The sequence below is a fragment of the Armigeres subalbatus genome, chromosome 3, assembly GCF_024139115.2.
Source record: "Armigeres subalbatus isolate Guangzhou_Male chromosome 3, GZ_Asu_2, whole genome shotgun sequence".
NCBI classification, from domain to species: Eukaryota; Metazoa; Arthropoda; class Insecta; order Diptera; family Culicidae; genus Armigeres; species Armigeres subalbatus.
The window spans coordinates 252,990,313-253,017,324 of NC_085141.1; the positions used below are offsets into that span (position 1 = coordinate 252,990,313).

At 42.0% G+C, this 27,012-nt stretch overlaps 1 protein-coding gene across 5 annotated transcripts in view; it reads left to right on the top strand.

Moving 5' to 3' along the window:
• Positions 1-26,313, top strand: part of LOC134223585 (plectin-like) — a 539,529-nt gene extending 513,216 nt beyond the window's left edge. For all 5 annotated transcript variants that reach the window (XM_062702767.1, XM_062702766.1, XM_062702762.1 and 2 more), the window contains 9 exons: positions 3,140-3,848; positions 3,909-4,113; positions 4,174-4,542; positions 6,182-7,097; positions 8,045-8,675; positions 8,747-8,882; positions 12,628-12,711; positions 14,457-14,678; positions 26,221-26,313. In XM_062702767.1, the coding sequence (XP_062558751.1) occupies positions 3,140-3,848; positions 3,909-4,113; positions 4,174-4,542; positions 6,182-7,097; positions 8,045-8,675; positions 8,747-8,882; positions 12,628-12,711; positions 14,457-14,678; positions 26,221-26,298 (3,350 nt within the window). In that variant the 3' untranslated portion in view covers positions 26,299-26,313. The remainder of the gene's footprint in view (positions 1-3,139; positions 3,849-3,908; positions 4,114-4,173; positions 4,543-6,181; positions 7,098-8,044; positions 8,676-8,746; positions 8,883-12,627; positions 12,712-14,456; positions 14,679-26,220) is intronic.
• Positions 26,314-27,012: the final 699 nt, after the last annotated feature.

Here is a 27,012-nt window from a genome sequence, read left to right on the forward strand (position 1 = left end):
ATTGAATATGTTCACGGACACTGATGGTAACCTGCTGGAACCGCTCACGACTGCAGTCATCAGGCGGTTGTGTTTGCACTTTTAAAGAAAACAACTGGCAAGTCAATTACATCTAGTGCATCAATATTGCGTCTTTTAAATCAGAACTAGCAACCAAATGATAGTCCGAACCTTGCGTGAAAATTTTATTTGAGTGGCGCAGCTGTCATCGACGGCCACTTGGTGATCACTTTCTGCTGCTTTCTGTTCGTGCCCGTTTTCCGTGAAGTCTTCACTGAATTGAAGATAAGAGCCCAGGCTAGTAAGTTGCACGATTTTGATGTATGTGCTTGCAATGCACATACGGGATTGGTTGGTTTATCAATTTTTAACAGTTCATTTTTCTCAATAGTTTAGCGCCTCGGATCTATTGTTTTAAAGAGTTGGTCAAAATCTTAGAGAGTTCGTCGATTGATTGCTACCAAAATCGGTAAGAAGATAAATCGTTCCGAATATTCCTGAACTCAGTAGCTAAGATCCTTTTATTTTTTTAAATGTAGACATATTATATCCAGTCACTCGCTCATGGGTCCTAGGCATAGCTGAGGGTTCATAGGGATCTTTATACTAGGCGGCAGCTTGCTGCAGCCTTGACCTGGGCCGTCCAGATTTCTATTGAATTATCTTATTTCTTCGTTGAGGCTTCGTTGCCACGTAACCCCAGGTCTGCCTATGCTGCGAAGTCCTGCCGGATACCAGTCCACCAATTGTTTACAGATTTCAGTTACGCTCTCGAATTTCTGTTAATATCGGTTTCTGAAGGCATCGTCGACGGAGCTGAGAATTCGATATCCAGTTGTGAGATAACTAGACATGAATTACGAAACATAGACATTAGATGATGGAAACTTGCAGTTTCGCATGATCTCTGCTGATACACTTCAAGTTTTACTGGCGCAAAACGACACAGATTTAACGTTAGAGCTGAATATTCAATTATTCGTATACTAATCTGATTGGATTTCCATAAATTTTTCTTAAACTCGCAACAGCATCCCCGATCAGTGCTCATATGTTGATTTAGGTTCTACTGTTCGACGCCAACTGGTTGTTAAGACATTGAAAGTGGTAACCTTCTCCATTGCTTGCCCGGTTGCCATAAAGTTGGAGGTGATGTTCGTGTTGACATTCGACGATTTGGTCTTGTTGACGTCAATGGTGAGCTCCACCGTAGAGGAACATCAGCCAAGATGAAGTCGTTCATGTACGGCGTAGTGATTGGCTGCCAGAGTGAGCAGCTCACGGTTTGGAACACGGTCAATCATGGTCCACCATAATGGAGTCAGACGAATCTGCGTTATACAGGACTTTGCACAACGCTTTGTACTGCACTTCGATTAGGCCGACTATTTTATCCGGAACTCCCTTGCGTCGAGGGTGCCTAACAGATTTTTTTGGTTCAAACGATTGCTTTTCCGTTGTCAATGAATACCATATAGAAGCACTCTTGGAATTCGTTGACAAGCTCTAGGATATGGAGCATGACAATATGTTCCACACATGATCTTCCAGGCGGAATCCTACATGCTGCAGTCGGAGAGTCGTGTCAATCTTCCCCTGTACAGAATTTTGAGAACAAAGTTACTGAGCAAGAAACATGATATCGTGCCAGTTGTTTGCAAACAGTCAGATCCCTCCGTTTGGGACCATGATCCGACCGGCCAGGAAAGTCACGGTGTCACAGATGTTGCACAATAGTTGATACAACATTAGCGCGGATGACATTTGGTCAGCTTTGAGGATCTCTGCTGATATGGAACCGACCCCGAGAGCCTTGTTGGATTTGCTTCGGATGGATGACTGCTTCAATCTTCTGCAGTGCTGGGACTTTGAAGTTGACACGAGTATTCGAGGACCATCGGTTCATCTGCGTTCACTTTGTTCTCTTGTCCCGTCTTTAGTAGCAAACTTTAAACTTTATTGTGAGAATGATGTTTTTTATTGAACTTCAATCGAATGAAACGAAAATTTGTTTGACACAATACCGGAATATTGAGCTGCGACAACTTATACTTGGACAGTTCTCTTTACTCATCGCGTTCAGAGATTAGAGCACCAACTTCAAGCCGTCATGCCATATGACTTCCCCAAGGAACGTAACGTCTATCGTATTATTTTTGTTGCCACCTTATTTAAACAGTGGTGATCGTCACCTACTTGGCAGACTATCAACCGGGAGCTGCCGCAAATAAAGGAACATTCATCAACGCCTGCCGCACCCCACAATGAAATGACTGACACGTGGTCACGGTTCTCCACCTCGACCGGATACAAAGTGCATTCCGGCTGTGGAGTGGAGAAGTAGTTACCTTTTCATGCCCTCTTGCAGATGATAAATAAAGCTACATTCTGTTTTGCATACAGCTTAGAGCTGAACTCGACCCGTATGACGGCGGTTATGGACAATTTAACATCGCAATTCGGCTCCACCGTTCCAGGTTGATTTGATGAGACGTCGCCGTTGATTCGGTGACAACGACCTGACTCGAAAATCCAATTACCTTTCAAGGCGCCCTTTTTGCGGGTACGCTCAATTGAATGAACCGAAAGTCGTCAACCTGTGTCGTCTTCCGAACGAATCCGAGATGGGCGGACGACGTTGGGGACAGAAAATCCGTGCACCGCAGTACCATTGAGAGAGCGTCGGATTAAATGACCCGTGACACCGCCGCCGTTGGTGCGAGCGAAGTGTTTCTTCCATTGAACAATTGCATTGCGGTTGTGCGTCTTATTGAATATCATTCAATGTGAAGCCGGATTTCAACGTGTCATTTGTCGACTTAGTTTCTTTATTTGATGTTGATGGAACTATAACGAGATTAAATCGAGTGTGTCGAAATTAATCATGATTAATGATCCCGATCGAAATAAAATAAGTTGCGTTTTTATTATTTACATGCTAAAGGAGAAGAGTTATTACAGACATGTCAGGTGTATAGAGTCTTGACCCAAAAAGAGATTAAGTATCGAAAAAGGATTATTGATGCCCCCAAAATTTATTCGGTAGACATTACATGCTTTAATTGGGATATTGCTTCTAGCTTGGTGTTTTTTAGGCATGATTTACTAATCGGAATCGTTTTCCCTTTTCCATCCACAGACGTTGACACCAACGAACCCGATGAGAAATCGATGATCACCTACCTGAGCTCGCTGTACGATGTCTTCCCGGAGCCCCCGCAAATGCACCCGCTCTTCGACATGGAATCCCAACGGAGGGTGCAGGAATATCGGGAACTGGCCCAACAGCTTCTATACTGGTGCCGGGAAAAGACCTCCCTCCTCCAGGAACGAGCATTCCCCACGACCCTAATCGAACTCAAACGGTTACTATCGGACCTGAACCGGTTCCGAAGCGAAGAAGTGCCACCGCGACAACGCGACAAACAACGACTGTTTACCATCTACAAGGAGCTAGAAAAGTATTTCGAATCGATCGGCGAAGTGGACGTGGAAGCCGAGCTGCGGCCCGAATCGCTGGAGAAAGCCTGGCACAGGCTCATGTCCGCACTGGCGGATCGGGACATGATTCTCCAGCAGGAAGTGCAACGGCTCGAACGGCTACAGAAGCTGGCCGACAAAGTACAACGCGAGTACAAACACACCGAAACCGTTATTACCAAGATCGAAACCCGAATCTCAGAGGAAAGCCGTCGAATCGAACGACTACACCCGGTCGAGGCGAAGAACATCGTCGAGGGACTGGAACTGGACATCCGGCATCTGGAGCAGCCGCTCCAGGAAATGAACGACGACTGCCATAACTTGAAGGACGGCCGATACCCCCAGGCTGGAGACCTGCATAAAAAGTGAGTATCAGTTTTATTGTAACATGGAAAATGATCTTTACGGGTTGGTCCCTTTTACAGAGTCACAAAACTGCACCAACGGTGGTCCCAGTTGCGAACTACATTCCACACTAGTTTAGTACAAAAATTGTCCGGACTGAGCTATCCAGTCCAGGAGACGACGATTACGAAACAGACCCGCGTCGTCACCGAAACACGCCAAATCGGAACTAATCCATACTTCCGAGACGTCCAGGAGTACACCGAGTGGTGCCAATCTAAACTGGTAAGTCTATCAGAATGTTCTTACATGTTCGTAAATTCAAAACAATTTATTTTTTCTCAGAAACAACTCCTCACCTCCGACTTCGGTTCGGATCTGCCGTCGGCCAAGGTGGAACTCGAGCGGCACCAGCACGAGCACAAAGTGATCGACCAGTTCCACTCGAAGATCATCCAGAGCGAACGGCACCAGAGCAATTTCAGCGGCGACGAGCTGCAGCTCTACCAGCAGAAGCTCAGCCAGCTGCAGAAGGTCTACGCCGAACTGTTGAGCACTTCGACGAAGCGCCTTTCGGATTTGGACGCGCTGGCCGATTTCCTGGCCGCGGCAACATCCGAGCTGAGCTGGCTGAACGATCGCGAACAGATCGAGGTCAGCCGGGACTGGGCCGACAAGAATCTGGATCTGTCGGCCGTGCATCGGTACTATGAGGTAAGTTTTGCTTCTGCAAGTTTTCTGAACTGTTGTTGCACGGTTTCTATAACAATGTACAATTATCTTTTCTCCGTTGTGGAATATTCTTTTTCATTTTCGTTCGATCATCGTTTAACTAACTGTGAAATTGCTCGCGATCTCTAACCACTAGTCTACTTTCAAGCGTTCGTATGGGAATGGCGACGAAGTAAGTACCTATAAAGTGAAACGGGTGTGCTGTTTGATTAGTTTGAATTTCGCCCTGCTGAATGAGTTTTGTTTTCATTATCCAATTCACATTTGTATTTTTTATATTTCTATCATTTTGCGTAAACCCTATTTGTTAGGTGTCGTTTGAATTGCAATGTTTGGTTACATGTTCCTTCTGTCTTTCTTTGCTGGCATATTGTCTCTGCCTTTACTGTCTTATTGCCTACATCTACTTATGTTTGCTATCCACAAGGTTTTTTTTAACCAAGCTACCAAAATTTATGCCCAGGGAATCGATAAAATATTTAATTGGAGAGAAGCCCATATGGCATAATGTTACTTAACATAATTTATTTTGGCATAATGCCCAACACAATAGAAGTGAAGTGTTTTACAATATATGATTCCTTTTTAGAAGTAAGAATTTTCCCTGAATGGGGCAAGAGTAAATGATCTTTCTCTAACGCATTTATCCGGAATAAGGCAAATGAGCAGAGGATTCCTTATTTTATAGCACGCATATGCTCGAAAGATTTCAAATGCGTACATCATTTCTTCGTTTAAAACACGCATGTGCCCGGAACATGATGAAAAAGTAAACAAGCCCCTCTTTAAAAATACGGATTTACCAGGAATAAGGCAAATAAATACGTGATTCATCTATTTAAATCACGAATTTTCCCGAAATTAGACTTCAAAAATACGCATATGCTCAGAATAAGATGCCTGCCAGAGTAAACGCGACGTGCGACACGAAGCGACTGACGTAAAGGAATTACAATTATTATTATGAACTGCCAAATAGCACTGTCGCGTCGTGTCTACTCGGGCTTATCCCTAACGCAAAAAGGCAAATGATTTTATGCTAAATGGGACTTGATTCATTGTGTTTATTTTTGTATTTCATGCTAAATGTTCTTTATGCCAAATGGCTTCTGGCTATCCAACTCGTTATGCCAAATGACATTGTGCCTAACAACCTTATGCCAGTTGCTTCATTTAATTGAGATTGAGTACATCATAAATACTTGTTCGGTAGAACTTCGTCATCGATGTAATGTCAATATTTTCGTATTCACATATGCTGCATTTGTAGTGTCCATGTTTTCCCAGATCTTGTTGTCCAGCTCCCAGTAGTTTTACTTCATTTGTTGGATAATTTAGTTAGCAGTGGTACATAGGACGTTCCTCGCTTTCGCCTTTCTGGGAGCCGACCATTTCCATCTGTTTCAAATCTGATTTCCAATAACCTTAACTCATATTCTTACTTTTTTTTCTGGGCAAGCATATCGCATCATACCGTCGAAGTGGTTTATGACTTCTGAAACTTTCGTAAATTTTATTTTTATTCTGATGTTCGTGTATTGGCTACTTATTTCTGCAAATTTAAATATTTTTTATATTCCTATTTAAAATCCAACTTTCTTTTCCCATTTCCCTCCTTTAGAACCTAATGTCCGAGCTGGAAAAACGCGAAATCCACTTTGCCACCATCCTCGATCGCGGAGAGGCACTTCTAGTCCAACAGCACCCTGCCTCGAAGTGCATCGAGGGCCACCTGCAAGCCCTCCAATCGCAATGGTCCTGGCTGTTGCAGCTGACGCTCTGCCTGGAGGTGCACCTCAAGCACGCCACCGATTACCACTCGTTCTTCGACGAGATCCGCGAGGCGGAAAACTGGCTCGCCAAACGGGACGACATCCTGAACACCAAATACAGCCAGTCGGAATTTTCGCTGGATCAGGGCGAGGGACTTCTGCGCGGCATGCAGGACATCCGGGAGGAGTTGAATGCCTTCGGCGAAACGGTGGCCCATCTACAGCACCAAGCCACTACGATAGTGCCTTTGAAGCAGCGGAAGCAGCCGGTCAATCGGCAGTGCACCGTCCAAACCATTTGCTCCTACAAACAGGGTAACATCTCGCTGGAAAAGAACGAATCCTGCACCCTGCTGGACACCTCCGGCCGGGTGAAATGGCGAGTGAAAACGAACAAGGGAGCGGAAGGATCCGTCCATGGTGTGTGCCTTCTGCTGCCGCCACCGGACCAGGAAGCGATTGAGGCGGCCGACCGATTGAAGCGGCTGTTTGACCGTTCGATTGCGCTTTGGCAGAAGAAACAACTACGACTGCGGCAGAACATGATCTTCGCCACCATCAAGGTGGTCAAAGGCTGGGACTTTGAGCAATTTTTGGCGATGGGAGCCGAACAGCGGACGGCTATCCGGCGAGCATTGAACGACGATGCCGACAAGCTGCTGGCGGAAGGCGATCCGGCCGATCCCCAGCTGCGCCGACTGCGGCGTGAAATGGACGAAGTCAATCGACTGTTTGACGAATTCGAGAAACGTGCCAGAGCTGAAGGTAAGTTTGGGTGGCCGTTGAGTTTGAATTCAAATTTACGAGTTGATTGTGCGAAATGGTTTTTGACCAAATCTGAAAAAAAGATGAATGGTCCATGGCTTGATTGATCGCGCTCGTTAGGGGCGATCTCATTTCACAGTTGGGAGACAATAGTTCGCGTTCAATTGGTTAATTGAGCTGTATGACCATATCGGGGAGTTTGTGGTCGCATCGCTGGTTTAGGTTGCCTGTTCCGGAATTATGAGTGTCAACGATCAGCGAAGGTCAAGTATAACGGGCCAATGGTACTAAAAAGTCGAACTAGTTAGATCGAACGACAATTTTCTGCTCGACGAAAGGGGGGAAAGTCACAATTATTATTTAACGATGTTCTTCAAAAAAGATGCGGTGGGTGTGTGAGAAGTTTGAAGCTTCATTTCGTAGATCTCGAAACCAGTCATAGTTGGATCGTTGATCGCGACGGACAGCATTGCTGAAACAAATATTTCTCTTTTTGTGAAAAACTGTGGAAAAGTGAATTTATTTGAAAAACAAGCAGCTATGAAGGGAGTTTTTAGATTCAGATCTTTTCGAGGTTGGTTGAACAAAAAGTTGTAAAGTGGAAACAATTTTACTAGTGATTTTTCTGTCATGTGTTATCAATAGAAATTCTGTTTGTTTTCGAATTGAATTTCCAACAAAAAATCATCGTCAAATCCTGCAGAAAATGTCCTTATAAAGTAATTTCATTTAAATAGTACAAAATTCTTCAAATTTGTGCCGTATTTGAATTTTAAAATATAGAGAACTGTGTACTTTTTTTACACAAAGTAGATCAACAAGCTTCAAATATTGAACAGTACAATTCGTCGGATAATTTTTTTTACAATATTCAGAGTTCTGACAACTTTTGAAATTGCTCCAATACTAAAAAATGTAACCAAAAACATTTTTTTTTTCAATTTCAGAGGAAAGCAAACAAGCTAGCCGAATCTTCACCGAACAATGCATCTCCCTGAAGACGCGTCTTGAGGAGATGGCCCGCGAACTGGACCACATAATCCTCTCGCCGATGCCGCGTGATCTGGACTCGCTGGAACATGCCGTCCAGATCCTGGACGACTACAAGCGGCGCCTTAGTCTGCTGGAACCGGACCTTAAACATCTGCAGGAAACGTTCCGCACCATCACGCTCAAAACGCCCGCTCTCAAGAAGAGCCTCGACAACCTGCTGGAACTGTGGAAGGAGCTGAACACCCAGGCCAGCCTACATGGCGATCGGCTGAAACTGCTCGAAGGTGCCCTAGCTGGACTGGAGGTCAACGAGCAGGTTATCTCCGACCTGGAGGGCAAGCTGTCCCGCCAGTTGGAGCTGCCGTCATCGCAGGAAGGTCTGTACGAAGTTTTTAAGAAGTTGAGCGCCATCCAGGAAACGATTTCCGCTCAACAACCGGAAATGGACAAAATGAACGATTCTGCCGATCAGCTTGGTCGTATGGGAGTTCCGACTAAGGTTCTCGGGGACCTGAAGCGGCTCCATGCCAATGTCGAACGATTGAATTCCCGGTGGAACAACATCTGTGGTCAATTGGCCGAACGGTAATGACTCTCGATGTTGATCTTCCGAAATTGTCAAATAACTGCTTTCTCTTTTCTCGATTTGTGTACAGGTTGCGAAGCGTAGAAACCGCAATCGGTCTGATGAAGAACCTGCAGACGAGCATTGTCGTGGAGGAAACTTGGGTCGAGAAGCAAACCGAGAAGCTACAAGCGCTGCCAACGGCCACTTCCGCTAGAGAACTGGATGTAAGTATTCAGGTTTCGTTTTCAGAGTGTGCCGTTTTATCGCTGCTTTTATATTTCATTAAGCTCAAATACAGTTAGCAATTGTCACAGGAAGCTTTGTAGTAGGTCGACTTCAGGTGTACAATCGAGGTTATTGCTATTGATGATGATGATAATGATGATTTTGACGAAGAACACGACGTACAGGATTTCCTTATGCGGTTATTGTTTAGGCTCCGCTCTCTTGTTTACCAGCCAGTCGAGAACCAAATTCTGCTACACACGTACCTATATTTGTATTCACAACACAGATTCGAGAACACAAACAATTGAGACTAACTCGCTAGTCAATCGGTAGTAGTGACAGAAAGAAATTGACTAACCAAAGTTCGCGTCGGTAGTACATACAATTGACTAACTGCATTCCAAACTGACACACTTTAGTTAGCTAATCATACTGATCGGAAGAAGGGGACCATTAACACAAAAAATCCGCTCGGCATTGCGGGAGCGCTCTGCGGCAACCTGTTTCAGAATGATCGAAATCTAACTTTAGAGAACGAACATTTACGTGGACAGGGTTTTGTGGTACTAATGTAGATGATATCAATTCTTTCTTTTTATATCTCATTCTTAATTAAAGTATTGTCGACATTAAGAAGTTTATAGCTGGACTTCTTTACTTCATCAAAACGCATAGGAGTTACCCAAAGACCGATGGACTCACCGCCCTAGATTTACTCTGTCCAGTGGCTTTGTCATAATATATGCGAAAATTAAATACGTTAGTGTATTTGCATTTTAACAGATCAAAGTGACATTTTGAAGGCTTAAATATCCATCTATCAGTTGCACTCACTGAATAAATTTTATTGAATTGTTTAAAATTGTGAAAAATATAAGAGCAGATTTTTTGCCAACTATGTAGGACAACTCTGCTTGGCCGAACATTTTTTAGGCCGGAACTGGGAATCGAACCCAACTACTTCAGCATAGTCTTGCTTTGAAGCTGCGCATCTTACCTCTAGGCTAATATAAGAGAAGGAAAATAAGTTTAACATAGATAAAACATATGAGATGCGAGACTTGAAGCTAATCACAGTTGACCCGGATTGAATTCCATTCGGTGCTGCTGGCAGTTTCTAAAGAAGGATAAAAATAAGGGAAAAAAATTGGAAGGAGAAGAATATCTCATATTTCATTCGCTTAACTAACTCTTGAAAGGAGGCTTCCGGGCGTCTTGAAAGGAGGCTTCCGGGCCTCTTGAAAGAAGGCTTCCGGGCCTCTTGAAAGGAGGCTTCCGGGCCACTTGAAAGGGGGCTTCCGGGCCTCTGAAAAGGAGGCTTCGGGTCTCTTGAAAGGAGGCTTCTGGCCTCTTGAAAGGAGGCTTCCGGGCCTCTTGAAAGGAGGCTTCCTGGCCTCTTGAAAGGAGGCTTCAGGCCTCTTGAAAGGAGGCTTCGAGCCTGTTGAAAGGAGGCTTCGGGGCCTCTTGAAAGGAGGCTTCCGAGCCTCTTGAAAGGAGGCTTCCGAGCCTCTTGAAAGGAAGCTTCCGGGCCTCTTGAAAGGAGGCTTCTGGGCCACTTCAAAGGAGGCTTCTGGGCCTCATGAAAGGAGGCTTCCGGGCTAATTGAAAGGTGGCTTCCAGGTCACTTGAAAGGAGGCTTCCGAGCCTCTTGAAAGGAGGCTTCCGAGCCTCTTGAAAGGAGGCTTCCGAGCCTCTTGAAAGGAGGCTTCCCAGCCTCTTGAAAGTAGGCTTCCGGGCCTCTTGAAAGGAGGCTTCCGGGCCTCTTGAAAGGAGGCTTCTGGCCTCTTGAAAGGAGGCTTCCGGGCCTCTAGAAAGGAGGCTTCCGGGCCTCTTGAAAGGAGGCTTCCGAGCCTCTTGAAAGGAGGCTTCCGGGCCTCTTCAAGGAGGCTTCCGAGTCTTTTGAAAGAATGTTTCCGAGTTTCTGGAAAGAAGGCTTCCAAGCCTCTCGAAAGAAGGTTTCCGAGCCTATTGAAAAGAGGCTTCCGAGCCTATTGAAAAGAGGCTTCTGGGGCTTTTGAAAGGAGGCTTCCGGGCTTCTTGGAAGGAGGCTTCCGTGCCTCTTGAAAGGAGGCTTCCTGGCCTCTTGAAAGGAGGCTTCCGGGCCTCTTGAAAGGAGGCGTCCAGGCCTCTTGAAAGGAGGCTTCCGGGCCTCTTGAAAGGAAGCTTGCGGGCCTCTTGAAAGGAGGTTTCCGGGCCTCTTGAAAGATGGCTTCCGGACCTCTTAAAAGGAGGCTTCCGGGCCTCTTGAAAAGAGGCTTCCGGGCCCCTTGAAAGGAGGCTTCCAAGCCTTTTTTAAGGAGGCTTCTGGGCCTCTTGATAGTAGGCTTCCGAGGCTCTGGAAAGAAGGCTGCGGGGCCTCTTGAATGCAGGCTTCCGGGCCTCTTGAAAGGAGGCTTCCGGGCCTCTTGAAAGAAGGCTTCCGGGCCTCTTGAAAGGAGGCTTCCGGGCCTCTTGAAAGGAGGCTTCCGGGCCTCTTGAAAGTAGGCTTCCGGGCCTCTTGAAAGGAGGCTTCCGAGCCTCTTGAAAGGAGGCTTCCGGGCCTCTTGAAAGGAGGCTTCCGGGCCTCTTGAAAGGAGGCTTCCGAGCCTCTTGAGGGGAGGCTTCCGGGCCTGTTGAAAGGAGGCTTCCGGGCCTGTTGAAAGGAGGCTTCCGGGCCTCTTGAAAAGAGGCTTCCGGGCCTCTTGAAAGGAGGCTTCCGGGCCTCTTGAAAGGAGGCTTCCGGGCCTCTTGAAAGGAGGCTTCCGGGCCTCTTGAAAGGAGGCTTCCGGGCCTCTTGAAAGGAGGCTTCCGGGCCTCTTGAAAGGAGGCTTCCGGGCCTCTTGAAAGGAGGCTTCCTTTTGATCTTTTGTCCCACAGTCCTGCATCCACTGTGTTGGTTGTGAAGGGCAGGATTCGATAGTCTCTGAATTACTGATCGCCATGCATATTATGTACAAGATAAAATTCTTAAATAAAAAAATATTCAAAAATTATATATTTATCAATAAGTTTTGATTAAAATTGTAATAAATCCGCCATTACGCTTTTTTCCGAGGTACCCTCTGGGCCCGGCGGAGGTACTCCCAGGGGTACATGTACCCCAGGTTGAGAACCGCTGGATTAGACAATAGAAATCATTGTACCACAATACCCTGTTCGAATTTACCGACAAGATAACAAACAGGAGACACTTTTCAAATTACCATCGACTATGGACTAACGCATAACACGGTTCAGCGGAACAGTCGTCTTACCCACACTCAGATAATGACTACGCATGAATATTCTCCAACTTTTAGAATTATTCAGCCTCCAGTAGCCTAGAAACCCACCATACATAAACAGATTACCCAAAAAAATCAATAACTCTGGTTCAGGATTCGGTATCATAGTTCTAGTTCTAGTCTAGTTTAGGTAGTAGTAGAAACAGATTAACAGTTTAGAAACGCTCTACCAAAATTGCTACTCCCTCTTAGTCCCTTGCAATGGAATCAAACTAATCAATTTAATTTATTTTCTTCCTTTCCCCGTATGCATCTTATCTTGCAAAAATATCCCATCAATTCTCGAACGACACAAATATAACACAAATACACGCAACAACACGATCAACCACCACCAATACCAATACACCGCACCCGTGGTTCTCCATCGTCCCGCCCGAACCTCCCATATGATCTTCTTTCCGTCCGAATCGGTTTGTCTACTTCGCTCATGTCTCTTCCCCTGCGATTGTGCTGTGCGGTCCCACTGTGCGGACAGACCATGCTGGGAGAGGCGATGGAGCGTGCACCCAAGATCGAACAGGTCAATCTCACCGGTGGCCGCTTGATCCGAGAAGCTAAGGTACGTATCGTGCCGTGTCACGTTCGTGAAACGGCGGCAGTGGACTGAGGAAGAGATTTCACAAAATGGCAAAACAGAACAGGGTTGCCATTTTTGTCTCTTCTGTGTCGTTTGGGGTCCGCTGCCCCCCCTCAGGGGAGAACTGTAAGCAACACTGATGCTATTGGTTAAAAAAAGAACAATGAATTTCGGAGTCACTGTTTGTGTGTGACGTGTCTGTGTGTGCGTGTGTGTACGTTTGCGAGAGTGAGTGCGAGAGTCCGCGTATGATCTTTTTCCATTATAAATGATCGTTTTTTTCTTTGTGCCCTCATCGGCTTCTATTGTTTGTGTGTGTACGTTCGTGTGTCATCCAGTACGAATTTCCATTGTGAGTGTATGTGTGCGGTAATGGATGCAATTTCTTCTAAGTGGATTGTCGCTTTTTAATCGCTTCTGAAAATGTCGATTTTTGTTCGACCAAACTGGTGCTGGTGCAAAATTGATCGTTTCGATCGCAACAACTGTCGAATTGGCTTGATCAAAATTACTTTTTTAATCAATACGAGTGAGCCGATTTTAAAGCTGGGATTTTAGTTATTAATTTGTCGCTTACAATTGGAGTAGAACTGTGATTAAACTTAGGCGCTAATACAGATGACAGCAGCTGGGCGAGGGTAATTGATTTTTTTTCAATGATAACTGAAACGCATCGAGATGTCTGGCACATTTAGGTATTTTATTACAACATCTTCTCACTATAGAGTTTCTATGGATAAAGCTGAAACTTTTTATGTAACTTTTGAAACTGAATCGAACCAAAAAGATATGAAAAAAATCTAAATGTATCAGTCATCGTAGATCGTAAACACTTTTGATATGGAAAACGTATTCGCCATTGGTTTTGCTTAACGTGTGATTAAGTTAAGATACACCGGGACAAGTAGGGTCTTCTACCAGGGCAATTGAAAACAATAGATTATCATACGAAATTTCTCTCGAGTTTTACCCCAATTAATGCAGGTATAATACTATTCCAATCATTCGTAATAAATAAATAAAAGTTAATGAACAGATTAACAAAAAAACATAGAATTTCACAAACTAAAACTTGCTTACTTCATTAAAATCAAATGTCCCAGTCCCAGCGTATCTTTTTTTTCAATTTTCGGAGAAGGTAAATTTTTGAAATTTTGCTTACAATATTGCCGCGGACAGCTGCCAGCGCTGGAATGCACCTCAATACAAAAACAACAAGAAATAACTTTTCAAATTCGGTAGCACTTTTTTAATTCGTCAACTAACGGATACAAATTTGAAACAAATAAAGTGATGTTTCTCGGTGGTCCACAAATTAATAATTAAAATTGCACTTTATAATCGACCTTACATTTCAACCCTAATTCAAACCGTTTAGTACGAGCTCTTATCTTAGAACCAAATACTAATTGATGTAATAACTCATATTCACACTCACACATACAACCCACACGTGCCTCAAAAACATAAAACCCACGCACTCGAACCCTAAACAAACTATAACCAATCCACCACCCGCCTCAAAAACTCAACCCAATCCTAACCTCGCTCGGTTCACAAAAACTCAACTGACCCCGCTGAACTAACCAACCACCGATCGCAACGAATATCCTCTCCGAAACCGAATCCAAAATGCCGAAACGACCACCCACCCACCACCCTCTCGTCGACAACAACGACAACAATGCCGACGGCCGCTACAACGCCCCCCGCCCCTACAACCGCAGATCTACGATGGCAAGTGCCTGCACTACATCGACTGGCTGGTGGAGATACGGCCGAGCTTTTCGCCTCCCCGGCAGGACCTGAGGCCACCGGACGCCGACCCGGGCGCCACCGAGGTCTACTCGAGGCGGCTGGACTCCCTTAACGGGCGGTACGAGTCGCTCATTGAGCAGCTCACCCAGCGGCTCAAGACGGCGATCGAGGTGAATGGCGCGGACGGATTGGTGAGTACCCTCCAAATATGCAGTTTCCTAATTAGTTGATTTTATGTCGCATTGCCGCGTGTGTTATCCCGGCTCCGTAGGAAAGATCATATTCATAAAACGGGAACTTGACATTGAAAAGGTGTCGCGTTTGAGGTGTCGTCATCGACCGTGGTGATACGCAGTTATAAATGTTATGAACGAGGTTATAATGGGGGGAAATTGTGCAATAAATATGATGACATAATATCAGGACGGTGGTCGAAGACATTTAACAAGGCTTTATTGGTAGATTGCGGGCATATTGCGAGGCATGGTGGGTGATGCTTGTTAAGTTGCAGGATCGTAAACAAAATTTAATCATACTTTTATAGGTTATTGTTATTTATCTGAAACATCGAGGTGTGTTTTATTGTTGCAAATTCTAGCTTCAATTTTAGTCGCGATATATTTTTGCTGCATTTGTCATACACGTTAGTTATGGTTTGATGTATCTTCATAATGCTCCGAATCATCTGAATACTCATTTGAGAAACAGCAGTAATAACTTCTGAGTATTTCAAGACATTATTTTGGATAAATTACGAGAATATTGAACATGTTTCATAAATTGACTATCTCTTGTATGCTACTTATCCCATATGGATAGAAAATCAAGCAAGTACGGGATAGTAATGCTTGAATCAGCAGTATGGATCTTCCGTATCTTTTGAATTATCATTCAGGATGAGGATGAAAGATGCGCAACAGTATCTTAACATGTCGTAGATTTTTGGGGTTTTGAAACCAGTTTCAAGGCTTCTGGATAACTAGTTATGCTTTAAGAAGAAACTATCAGACTTTTTACTGTTTTCATGAAATTTGGAATCGTTCTAAATATCGGATGAACGATTGATTTCCTGTGCTAAACAATTTCGGCTTTCGTTAGCAAATGTTCCGGAAGTTTAGAAAACTGTTCCATAACCGCCGGATAACCAGTTTCAATCCAAGATAAAACTTTGTGAATTGCTCGACTACTTATGACAAATCTGGCTTTTCATAGCTTCATATCGGAATCCCAGGAGCACTATTTCCAAAAGTCGTGATCGTCATAAGACAGCGAGCAAAGTGCCCTTTTCTATCTCAGGAAACTAAACGAAAATATCTTGGACACTCATGAAATGAATTTGTGCGTGAGTGTGTTTTGAAATCAATCTCTCTAAATTATTTGAACAGATTTGTGCACAAAACACATTTATTAAGGCTATCGACTTTTGTCTCTTACTTTATAAAATCATGTATTCCAAGAGAAGAACTTTTATAAAATATGCGAAGAAATATTCACTGCACACACCTATGCTTGGCGTATTGTAGAGCTCCATAATCAATCATCGGTCTTGGGCAATGTTCCTCCAGTTTCCCCAAACGTGTAGGGTCACCCTGCTTCAATCTATCTAAGGCCAATGCGAATTTTATTTTCGAGCCATTACGCGTAGCACGCATCACTCTTATCCATTTCGCCGGAAAACCATGTTCAGACATTATTGCCACACTTTATTTCTTTTCAATGAATCGTACACGGCTTTGAAATTGATGAACAGATGATGAGTCTGCAAGTTATTTTCCCGGAATTTATCGCAGGCTAAACATCTGGTCGGTCCTCACGAAAACCTGTATGGGATTTGAAGCATCCATAAATTTATTTTAGCCCGACTAAATGTCAAAATTTTAGCAACTACTTAAAAATTACTTACGTTACACTTAAAAAACCTTCTGGAAAAGGGGGTTGGGTATAGTAATAGTGAATCACCCCGAGCAACACACATGTTGTAAATCAGTCTATTATACTCATATAAGACTAAATTTGGTCATATATGAGTTATATCAACCAAATCAACGTGAATTGTGCTGCTAGGGACTTATTCTCTAGTATTAGTATTTGAATTTAATTGACAAAATAAAAATTTAGAAGATTTGATTCGCCGGTCCCGGTAGGGTTAGTGTTAATATCAAGTGCTTTTTAATCGGATTGTTTAAAGTTAAAGTTAGATTTTTTTTCTTTTTTGTAGAAGCCTCAGACCTTCAGTACATATGGGTCGCGTTTATTCGACGACTAACAACCTGTTTTGGGATGATTTCAAGTTTAATTGTTCAACGTTCTCACACTTAGGTTGTTTAAAATAGCAAAGTTACTAAGGATTATCTGCGTTAGCCCTTATAGGACTCACACAAGCACTCAGATCAGGTCAGATCTCCGCGGCGTGCACACGCATCCACGGAGAGTCGCTGTCATAATTTAGTTCTGGTCATTTCTCTGCCAGTCTATTTTTTGGATCCTGTCGCTGATTTCATGAGGTGAGTTGAATTCAAGTTGTTGAATTGAGGAGAGTGATATATTTTAGTTTGCAAAATCACAAATGTCTGGAAGACCTTCGAAAGGTTTTTGGTTTGCAAAATCACAGGACACGCCTCGAAAACCGTCGGAAAGGTTTGTGGTTTGCAAAATCACAAGACGCGTCTCGAAGACCTTCGGAAAATAGTTTGTGGTTTGCGAAATCACAAGACGCGTCTCGAAAACCGTCGGAAAATGGTTTGTGGTTTGTGAAATCACAAGACGCGTCTCGAAAACCGTCGAATAATGGTTTGTGGTTTGCAATATAACAAGATTCGTCTCGAAGACCGTCGGAAAATTGATTGTGATTTGCGAAATCACTAGACGCGTCTCGAAGACCGTCGGATAATGGTTTTTGGTTTGCGAAATCAATATGCAGAAGATCAGATTGATGGTTGGATTAGTGTTGGATTACATGTACGGATTTGGATTGGATTTGGAATGGATTTGAATTGAATAAGGATTGGAATTGGATTGGGATTGGTATTGGATTTGGATTGGTATTGGATTTGGATTCAGATTTGGATTGTATTAGATGTGGATTTGAATTGGATTTGGAATGAATTTGAATTGGATTGAATTCGGATTAGCATGGTTTTATTTAATTTTATTAGGTTGTCTTTAAATCTTATTAGTAATGAAGTCCAACGTTGCTTAGTTTTAGATTGTATTTGAATAAGATTTGGAATGTTTTTTGGAAGAAATTGGAGCTTCATTAAATTTGCTAAAATCTAGGATAGCAAAAGAGAGCCATTGACTTCGTAAATTTCTTGTTCTGTAATCATCCATTCTTTACTTAAATCCTAATTTTAAGGCTTGTATAAATTTGATGTGTAATGTGATGTATAATGTGATGTGTATAATTTGATTTGCAGTTTTCAATGGAATTAACCGGTTGGTCAAATGCAACGGATGTTTACCTTCGTCTCATTTATTGTGCCTTGCAACAAAATGACAACTTTTGTGATCATTTTTCAAGGCTTCCACCACCACGTGGCGGTCAAATTCTCAAAATTATCAAATTAGCTTTTTTGCTGCAGGTAAGTTTTTAGGCGACTATCTGGCGATTATTTTTGGTTGCGACGAAAAATAAGCGGATGAGTAGATTTTTTATGCGCGGTACAATAAATAACCCAGGAGAAAAACAATCATTGCATCCTTTGCTATAAGAGTTTTTTTTTGCGTTTTTAATGAGAGAAGAAGGGGAATGTGTGGTTTGAGTAAAATGCCTCCAGCGTGTGTTTAAAGATTCACACCTCAGCGTGTCAATCGGCGAGCAGCAAGCCATGACTCTACTCCTTCTGGTCAGATCTCCGTGGCGTGCACACGCATCCATGGAAAATCGTTGTCATAATTTCGTTCTGGCCATTTAGGGACACAAGATGATTTTTCGAGCACGAGTTGTACGTTTATCCATTCTGATCTTTCATACTTGACAGGAGATAATTTTTGGCAACACTATCTCTTCGGTTCAGTTGGCAGAAAGTAAATATTCTGAGCAATTTTTCCATGTGATTATATGGTCGGGGCTGTGCCAATCCGCACCTAGTGCCAATGAAAAATCACTCAATTTTGCGCACAAAACAACTTGTTGCGGTTGCAATTATTTACAAACAGTATTAAACTACACTCGTATTAGTAATCGAAGATATTTTTTTATCAAAATGGCACAAACATAGGTACGAATATTGTTTTGTGTTCTTTTTACGATCAAAGTATCACAAAACAGTCCAAAACCCGCTTGGTGCGGTTTAGCAGAACTCAGACTATGTGACCTTATCCATTTATTTTTAAGGATCGTTGTCCACTATATAGGTAAATTATCGCGCAAATAACGACAGCATGTTTCAAACGTGTTTTCGAAGCCAGATAAACATGTGTTGACTAGAAATCGAGTAAATCTGCATTCCGAATCTTCATTCATGCTTTCCTATCAATTGAATTTTTGGAAACCTTCTCTTCATCAATTTTCAATTTTCCGTAGCTTAAAGTACGTTGACATGATAGTTGTTATTCAACGTGTTCTTTCCAGCAATAGAAATTCAGTAGTAGAATATCATAATCTTCAGTAGAATTTCGCCGAATCCTCAATTATTTTTAAGAATAAAAGCATTTTTATTACGGAGCAGGCAACATTATTCTTACATTACACATTTGCTATTTGTATAGCCCGGGGCAATAACATCGAAGTATGTTTGCTGTTAGTCGGGCCACTTAATCATGATGATAACACGATTCATTCCTTATATATGGCGCTTCAACAACATAATGTTGCGAGCTTGATAAAATCCACGAATGCGACGAATAAATGGGCACAATGAAAAGCTTTTCTTGTCATGTATAATGCTAAGCAATGGGCCACATGTAGTGTATTCCCTGAAATCTCTCGCGGGTCGCAGGAAACGGCATGGAGAGCCACATGCGGCCCGCGGGCCGCGCGTTGGGGATTAGGGATTAGGGGGCCACCAGGCCCGAATCATAAATCATTGACATCGGTTGATGAATTCTTTCCGGTTCTGATCTCTGCTGATACACACCAAATCTCACTGGCGTATAACAACACAGATTTTACGTTAAAGTTGAATATTCGAAATTTGGTGCGTTAACTAATCTGATTGGATTTCCATTAATTTCGCAAACTTGCAAAAGCAGTCCTAGTCTTCTTGATCCGTCGTCGGAAACAATAACTTTGGGATCGCCAAAATGGGCAAACTACGCGTCCAGGAATTCGGTAACTGCTGATGTCGTCGGGAACCGAATGATTTGTATCTTTAGCCGGGCCACTTTGTGAATGCATCTACTACTACGAGGAAATGCAGAGCAGACCATCAATTGGGCTTGCGAAACCGACATGGATACGCTCCCACGGAGATAGGGCTCGTGGCCACGACTGCGGGTTGCGTTTTCGCGTGTGCCAATATACGTGGTTAAGTGTCACAGCTTTCATCCGTTCCAACCCTGAATATCCTCGACACAGTAGCAAAAACTGTCCGGGATGATTAGAAGATTGGTCATCATGATACAATCTTTCAATACCGATAGGGAATTTCGATTGGCGAGGAAATCGTGAGCAGCAGGATTAGCGATGTTGGAAGGCCTTCCACAATGTTATGCAGTGAATAACTTGTTGAAAGACTGCGCACTGGAGAGTACCCGAGCACAATTCTGGCAGATTTGGTTACAGCTACTCAAATGTTACTAAATGTGGTCGTACATAAGTCACAATAATTCTTCTATAACAAATGTGTCGCTCGGTAGCGCTGCGCGCCGATTTGAATGTTATCGGTAGCGAACTGATCAGACCTATGGTCGTAGAGGGTCGCGGTTAGTCGACGAATAAGAAGCTGTCCCGGGATGATTTTCAAGACTCAAATTTTTTATAAAAATGCTTTAAAAAATTTGGAATTCCCTGAAAAGAAGAAAATAAAAGTAACTTAGAGCATGCTACGTCCGCCTGCATAGACCCAGGTGTGTGTTCAACCCACTTCTATTACCTCAGATCAACGCAGAGACTGTGAAGGCAGTATCGAAGATTCTGTTTTGCTAAACCCTTCAAAAGTCCAAAATATTTTTATTTGCGTCTTCAGTTGAACTGATGGCTTCTTGGAGCGGCATTCCGATGTCGTCTTCCAGTTGAGCCAGGGCGATGATGACATCTTCATCCGGCTTAACGTAATTATCACTGAGGCGAGACAGTTCACCGGCGTATCCAAACTGCTTTGTGGACAAGTAATCGATCTCAAAGTTGTAGCACATAAGCGTCAAAGCCCAACGTTGAAGGCGGTTTTTTCTGTTCAATTATTTGCAACAATGCAGAGTATGATGATCCGCCTAAAGGGTGATTTTATGACATAGCATCATGCGGTGGAATTTCGTTGCAGCAACCATCATCGGCGCAAGTCCTTCCTTCTCTATCTGTCCGTAATTTGCTTCCACGGGCATGAGTGAGCTGGAAAGATGTGCAACGGCTTTGAGAGATCCATCGGGGAATTTGAGTAGAACATTAATCCTGGTTATGATCCATCAGCAGCAACGATAGTGTCCAAAACAGGATCGTAGTGCGTCAATAGCAAATCCGATTGAAGTATTTCTTCGAAACGCTCGAACGAGTAACGCATCGAATGAGCGCCGATTTTGGTGCATCTTTGAGACAAACTTTGCGTAGTAGTTCACCCCGCCAAATAACGAATGAAGAATCGTGCCATCTTTGGGTGGTGGCATCTTGATGATGGCTTCCACCTTGGATGGGTCTGGATGAAGATCTTTTTCATCTACTATGTGAGCCAGGTACTTCACCTGCGACTGGAAATTGTTGCTATTTTCTTCCCGCAGCACGAAACCGTTTGCTTGAACTAAGGCGTTGAAACAAAGCATTGGGAATGTTTTGCTGCTCTTTTTCGGTTGCTGTAGATGAAAATGTCGTCCAGAAAACTGTCCACTTCTTCGCGATCGTCAACCATACTATACTCATGAACTGCTGAAAAGCACCTGACAAGCACCTGGCAAGGCGATTAAAGCGGTCTCGATGAGTGTTGATTGTGAGCAGCTGCATCGAATCGTCGTCAAGTTCCACCTGAAGGTACGCATCACTGAAGTCGATGATGCTAAAATACCGGCACCATTTGAGCTTACTAAATATGTCGTCTGGAACCGGCGGCGGTTAGTGATTGGGCTCCAGAGTAGCATTCAGTCCAATAGATTAATCAACACAGATTCTTGTTTTTCCTCCTGGCTTTTTTTTACTATGTGCCACGATCGGAGTCGCGATTACAACCCAGTTCAGCAACAATTTTCTCCATGGACGAGAAAGGAAAAAATACAGTCACTTTCTGAAACACCTTTGATTTTTTAACTTTATCAAAGTGATTTTTCAACAGAAGAGTTCAAAAGCACAGAAGGTGTAAAACACCTTCAAGGCTCCCTCGAACCTAAGTGATTTCATCGCCTCGACAGCGGCAACCAATCGCCGCGATTCTATCGTTGGATTGATGTTTCATTTAGTTACGCTTCCACCATACCAACGGCGACAGAATCGCAGTAGCCAAGCGATAGAATCGAGTCACGTGTGTTTGGGGAAACCAGGCTTGTAAAATGTCATCTGCATGTCATTTGACTAATTTGTTCATAACTTTCTTTAGAAACCAAATTTATTCCATAATTTTAAATGTACTCATAACGCTTGAGTAGGGCTAAATTTTTTGCCAAAGGTACATTGCTCTAAATATAACATCTGAGGCTGGAGAGTGAAAACTCTACAAAATGTCACGTGTCATTTGACATAATGTCATTTGAATGACATTTTGCCTCCCACGCCCCAGATTACATATTTACAGCAATGTCTTGTAAGACAAAGTTGTAGGCACATTTAAGCGCTATAAGTTCGTCATACATCATGAATTGATAGCTACCTTCTGGAAAAAGTTCTGGGAAAATCGCAAGTCATTTTAATAAAGCAAGTATTTAAGTTTTGAACCCTCACACATCTGTAAAAAAAATACGGCCATCATTAGAGGAACAGGACGCTTTGGTCTGAAAACGGGTTTGGCATCGGCCTAAGTTTAAATTGAACTTTCATATACTTCCAGTGTCCGAGGCCAGGCTTGAACATTTTAGGAAATGCTGCTTTGTACCGTTGGATTTGACTTACTTGATTGGCTGCGACGTAGACCTGGTTACAGATTGCAGATAGCAACGTGTCCCACAGTTCAGACATGTCGATACAGTCCAGTTACTAAAAACATGCAATCTTTTTGACACGAGTTTGATTGAACAACGGAGTTCACCGAGTATTAGAAGAACGTTTCCTGATGCAGTTCGTGTTGTGGGAGTTAGTGCTGGCGACCCCAGCTTCTTCCAATGTTGCTTTGACACGATGGAACGATTTGCTTGCAGTCCCAACAAACGTGTTTCGTATAGGTGCTGCAGCAGCAGTCGCACCACAAACTCAAACTCTCGGATGTTCGATGCCAGATAACCGATAATGAAATCCGGACTGCCCGCTGGTCGATTAGCAACGCTGTCTTGATTGCTGATCAATCGGGTGTTTTGTTCCGCCATAGTTGATTCTCCCCAAAATAATTAATTAGCACTTTTTTATGTGCAGTGTCATTTAATGTGCCGCATGATATTGTTTCTTCAAATTATGATTCGCTACTCTGGGCTCAGCTGTCAGAGTTCATAAATTGGCTCTCAAATGGTCACGTATATGGAGAATGGTTCAAATGCACTTCCGTTAGTCATTTCATGAGCCACACCATGAAGTAACATTGAATTTAGATTTGGGTTGACAAAAATGGCCAGATATACCTAATAGCCTATTCAGATTACGCCATTAATGACATAACAATTGGCGTTTCAGGGTAAATACGCTTTATGATGTCATTATTTACGTAATATTCCATACATTTTGCGCTGTCAAAAGATACCCGCTAAAAAGAGTCATAAATAATTTATTACGAACAATTATTACGAGAGAGCTTTCGTTCTACCTGGGATGCAGGGAGAAATTCAACAAAACAAAACTGACAAGCGTCACGCTCTCTTTGCCAGAGAGAAAATTCTCTCTGTTTTCATTTCGTTTTGTAGTTGACAGTCATGCTCTTTCTGTCGCAGCAGGGTCGAATGCATGTTAGATGGAAATCTTCTGAGCGCTGAATAATAACTCGGATTTTGAAAGCATTTTATATGATGAAAAATAATGATGATAATTATTTATTCTCCACTTATTCAACATGAATTGTTTAAAAAACAGATGCTCTCTAGAATTAACATGAAGTATTTAACTTAAACCTAGATTTAATAGTACAAATCGAATAAATTTTCAAAGTTCAAGGGCCAATGCGGAAGACAATTTAAAACGTAGGAATGTTTGTAGAACGAATATATTTGATGAATAAACATGATTTCATAAATTGTTTCAATTCTGCTCCTTGAATGGCTTAATATACTTTGGATTTCAACATTTTTCACGTGGGACAACTGTACGATTTGAATGGGATGTATATATATAAAGTAGAATAACCTTAAATAAAACATGGATTGATAATGCATTAATTCATCCAAAATCCAGTTTAAATTATATCACATTCACACGATTCGATTTTGTTAGAAGCTGTATCATTGATTATCGAGTAGAACGCAATGGTTCAGTTTCCATTTTTGAAAAAAAAAATTGCTGAGTTGCCCTTCATACATGGAGATACTGGTGGAAATACATTTTAGTTCGATAATATTTCTTGAAAATTGGTCCAATCGTCCTTTTTTTATTTATTTGTGAGAATTCCCAAAAGTATCTAAATTTTTCTATCAAATCTCCGTTCGATCATAGTACAGAATCAAAATACTTTTTAAACTTATACTTTTAAACGGCGCACCCAACTAATGAATGTAGCTTTGCTTATTATCCTTAATGAGAGCTTCAAATATTCTTCGAAAATCCCTTCTCATATTTTTTTTATATTTTTTTTTCGTAGAAACTTTGTTCAGAAAAAAATGTTCGATTGTCGCCACACAAATGCTTGATTTCGCAAATTAAATTTTAAAACTCTCCTTGAATTCAACCCTGTATTAGCGTGCAAATGAGGAAACATGGAAACGTCAAGATAAATTATCTTGCTGCAGTCTGAACATCTCGTAATAATTGGATACCCTCTCACTTAACAAAGTCATAAATAGCCCAATCTGAATAGGCTATAAGATGGTTCCATTGCACTTTAATGGATTATTTATTGTCGCAATAATTCCATTTGTTGTACCGTGAGCGTGCCTTACTCTGCGCGGCTCCTAATTCTGCGCATTTTGACACTAAAACATTTTCTTAAATCTAATTTTCTGTTATTAATATATTTCTTTACATGTCATCAAAAAGTTGAGAATTTGTTGTTGTCATGTCAAGCAATAAATTATCGTTGATTACGGAAATATTAAGAAAAACAGAATCGGTAAAATCGAGAAATGTCAAAAAATTGCCTCCATTAGTAGCAGTGCTAAAACGCTCGTGAACAATTTTTTTCGAAGTTGGGTAAAAAAAGAGTTGGACTTATTGTTCTTTAAAGCTAAGTGTAAAAGCAGATTATTTGATGCTTCAATATGATCAAAATCGTCTTTCAGAGTGTAATAACTATCTTTTCTATAAGATGTTACGCAGAATATGGCACACAATTTACTTCCTGTCCCTAATTGTGCGCGTGGAATCGATAGGTACAATAAGCCCGTCTTGTCAAACCAAATTGTACGTAACAACCTTTTTGGCAAGGAAACATATTTTAAAATGTTGGAATAAAAAAAAAGCAAGAAAATGCGATGATAGATTATCCGTAAAAAAGACAAGGGACATCTGCTGTTTGGCCTTGCGCACCACAACTCTACTAAGCCTTTTTTTTCAACTTCGAGCCATCTAATCGAAATGTGTATATCACGTGGCTATCGAAAAAATTCCCCACTTAAAAATTTGCTAGACCGGACTGAGATTCCGACATTTGAGAAAATAGCACTTATGGGCAATATTAGTTAGCATTTATGTAGGACTGCTCTTATTATTCGATTTGGATTACATTTATTTTCATTCCATATGAATCTAAGATATGAATATCCGATTTGATCGGAATAAAAGATTGCCTTTTATCAATGGTGAACTTTAGTAAATAAGGCGAAACAGTGATTTGACCATTGACATGAACACAATAACCGATGTGGAGAGTTGTCTAACGGAAAAAATGGATAGCCGAAAGCAACTTGTGGCTATAGCGAGCAATCGGATAATGGTCTTGGAAAATGAATAAGATTTTTGTGCACATACGCCAGGTCTTATATCAAAGTTCGTTTTGGCGCGGACGTTTTTACGTATACCTAGCGTACAAGAACGTTAAAAAGTTGTAGTCAGATGGACTTTAGGGAGCATACATGGCACTAAAAACGTGCAAAAGGTAATGAAATATTTGTATAAATGCTCAAAACCATTTCATGAAACATAAAATTACCCAAACTGAGTTTTTATTATTGTGCGCAGAATTAGGAACATTGTGCGCAGAATATGGAACATTTCAAAATATGTGCGCAGAATTAGGAACCGTATGGCAATTTACAAATCGAATAATAAGATATGTTCTTATTCAATTTAATAAAAATTTTCATGATTCATAGATTTCCGCTACTACACAAAGATATTCATAAATCATTATTGTTTCTTAATAGCAACGATTTTGTTTCAAAATTTTCTTAAATGCGCAGAATATGGTACCTCCACGGTATCACATTTCAAAACCTCGTTGATTAAAATCGAAACCAGAGAACCTTAGACGAGTTGGAAAATGCGCCAGAGGTTCAAATCCATATATCAACTGATGATCTATTAGGTAAGATTTGAAGTCAGTTGAGGAAAAAAGTTGTTTTGCGACTAATCAAGTAATTTATCATGAAACTCCCCGATGATTCAGGTATATGATATAGGGGAACTGCTCCTGGATTTTATCTCATGGCTCCGATGTTCATCCTATCAAAAACAATGCAATGGAAAGGTAGTTGATTTGTTTCTCATTTTTGTGATATTTTTCAGCAGTGAGCACGTATGGTGACAAAAAGAAACGACGAAATTGGTGCCGTATTTCTTTGTTTCGCAATGAGATGATTAGAATATATGTTTAGTTAGATGGAGATCGGAATAGTTTTAGTAAATAACTAAATTATTTGAACAAAAATAATTGAATCAGTCGTACTTCAAATAAGTAGATGATCATAAAATCATTTCTCACTGTTTCATCGTTCTCCTCGCGTAGTAGGGTAAACAAACTCTTTATGGTTTCTGACTTCATGCGACGTGACTTTCAAGTTGATCAGATACGATACCAAACCAGCACTTCCGTGCCGTATCGGCAGGTAACTTTCATACTGATTCGAGTTCAAATAACTTGTTAAGTGTCAACTTATTACATAGTGCCTCATAACCATGTCCAAATCAATCCAACGATCCCATAAACTCGTACAGTT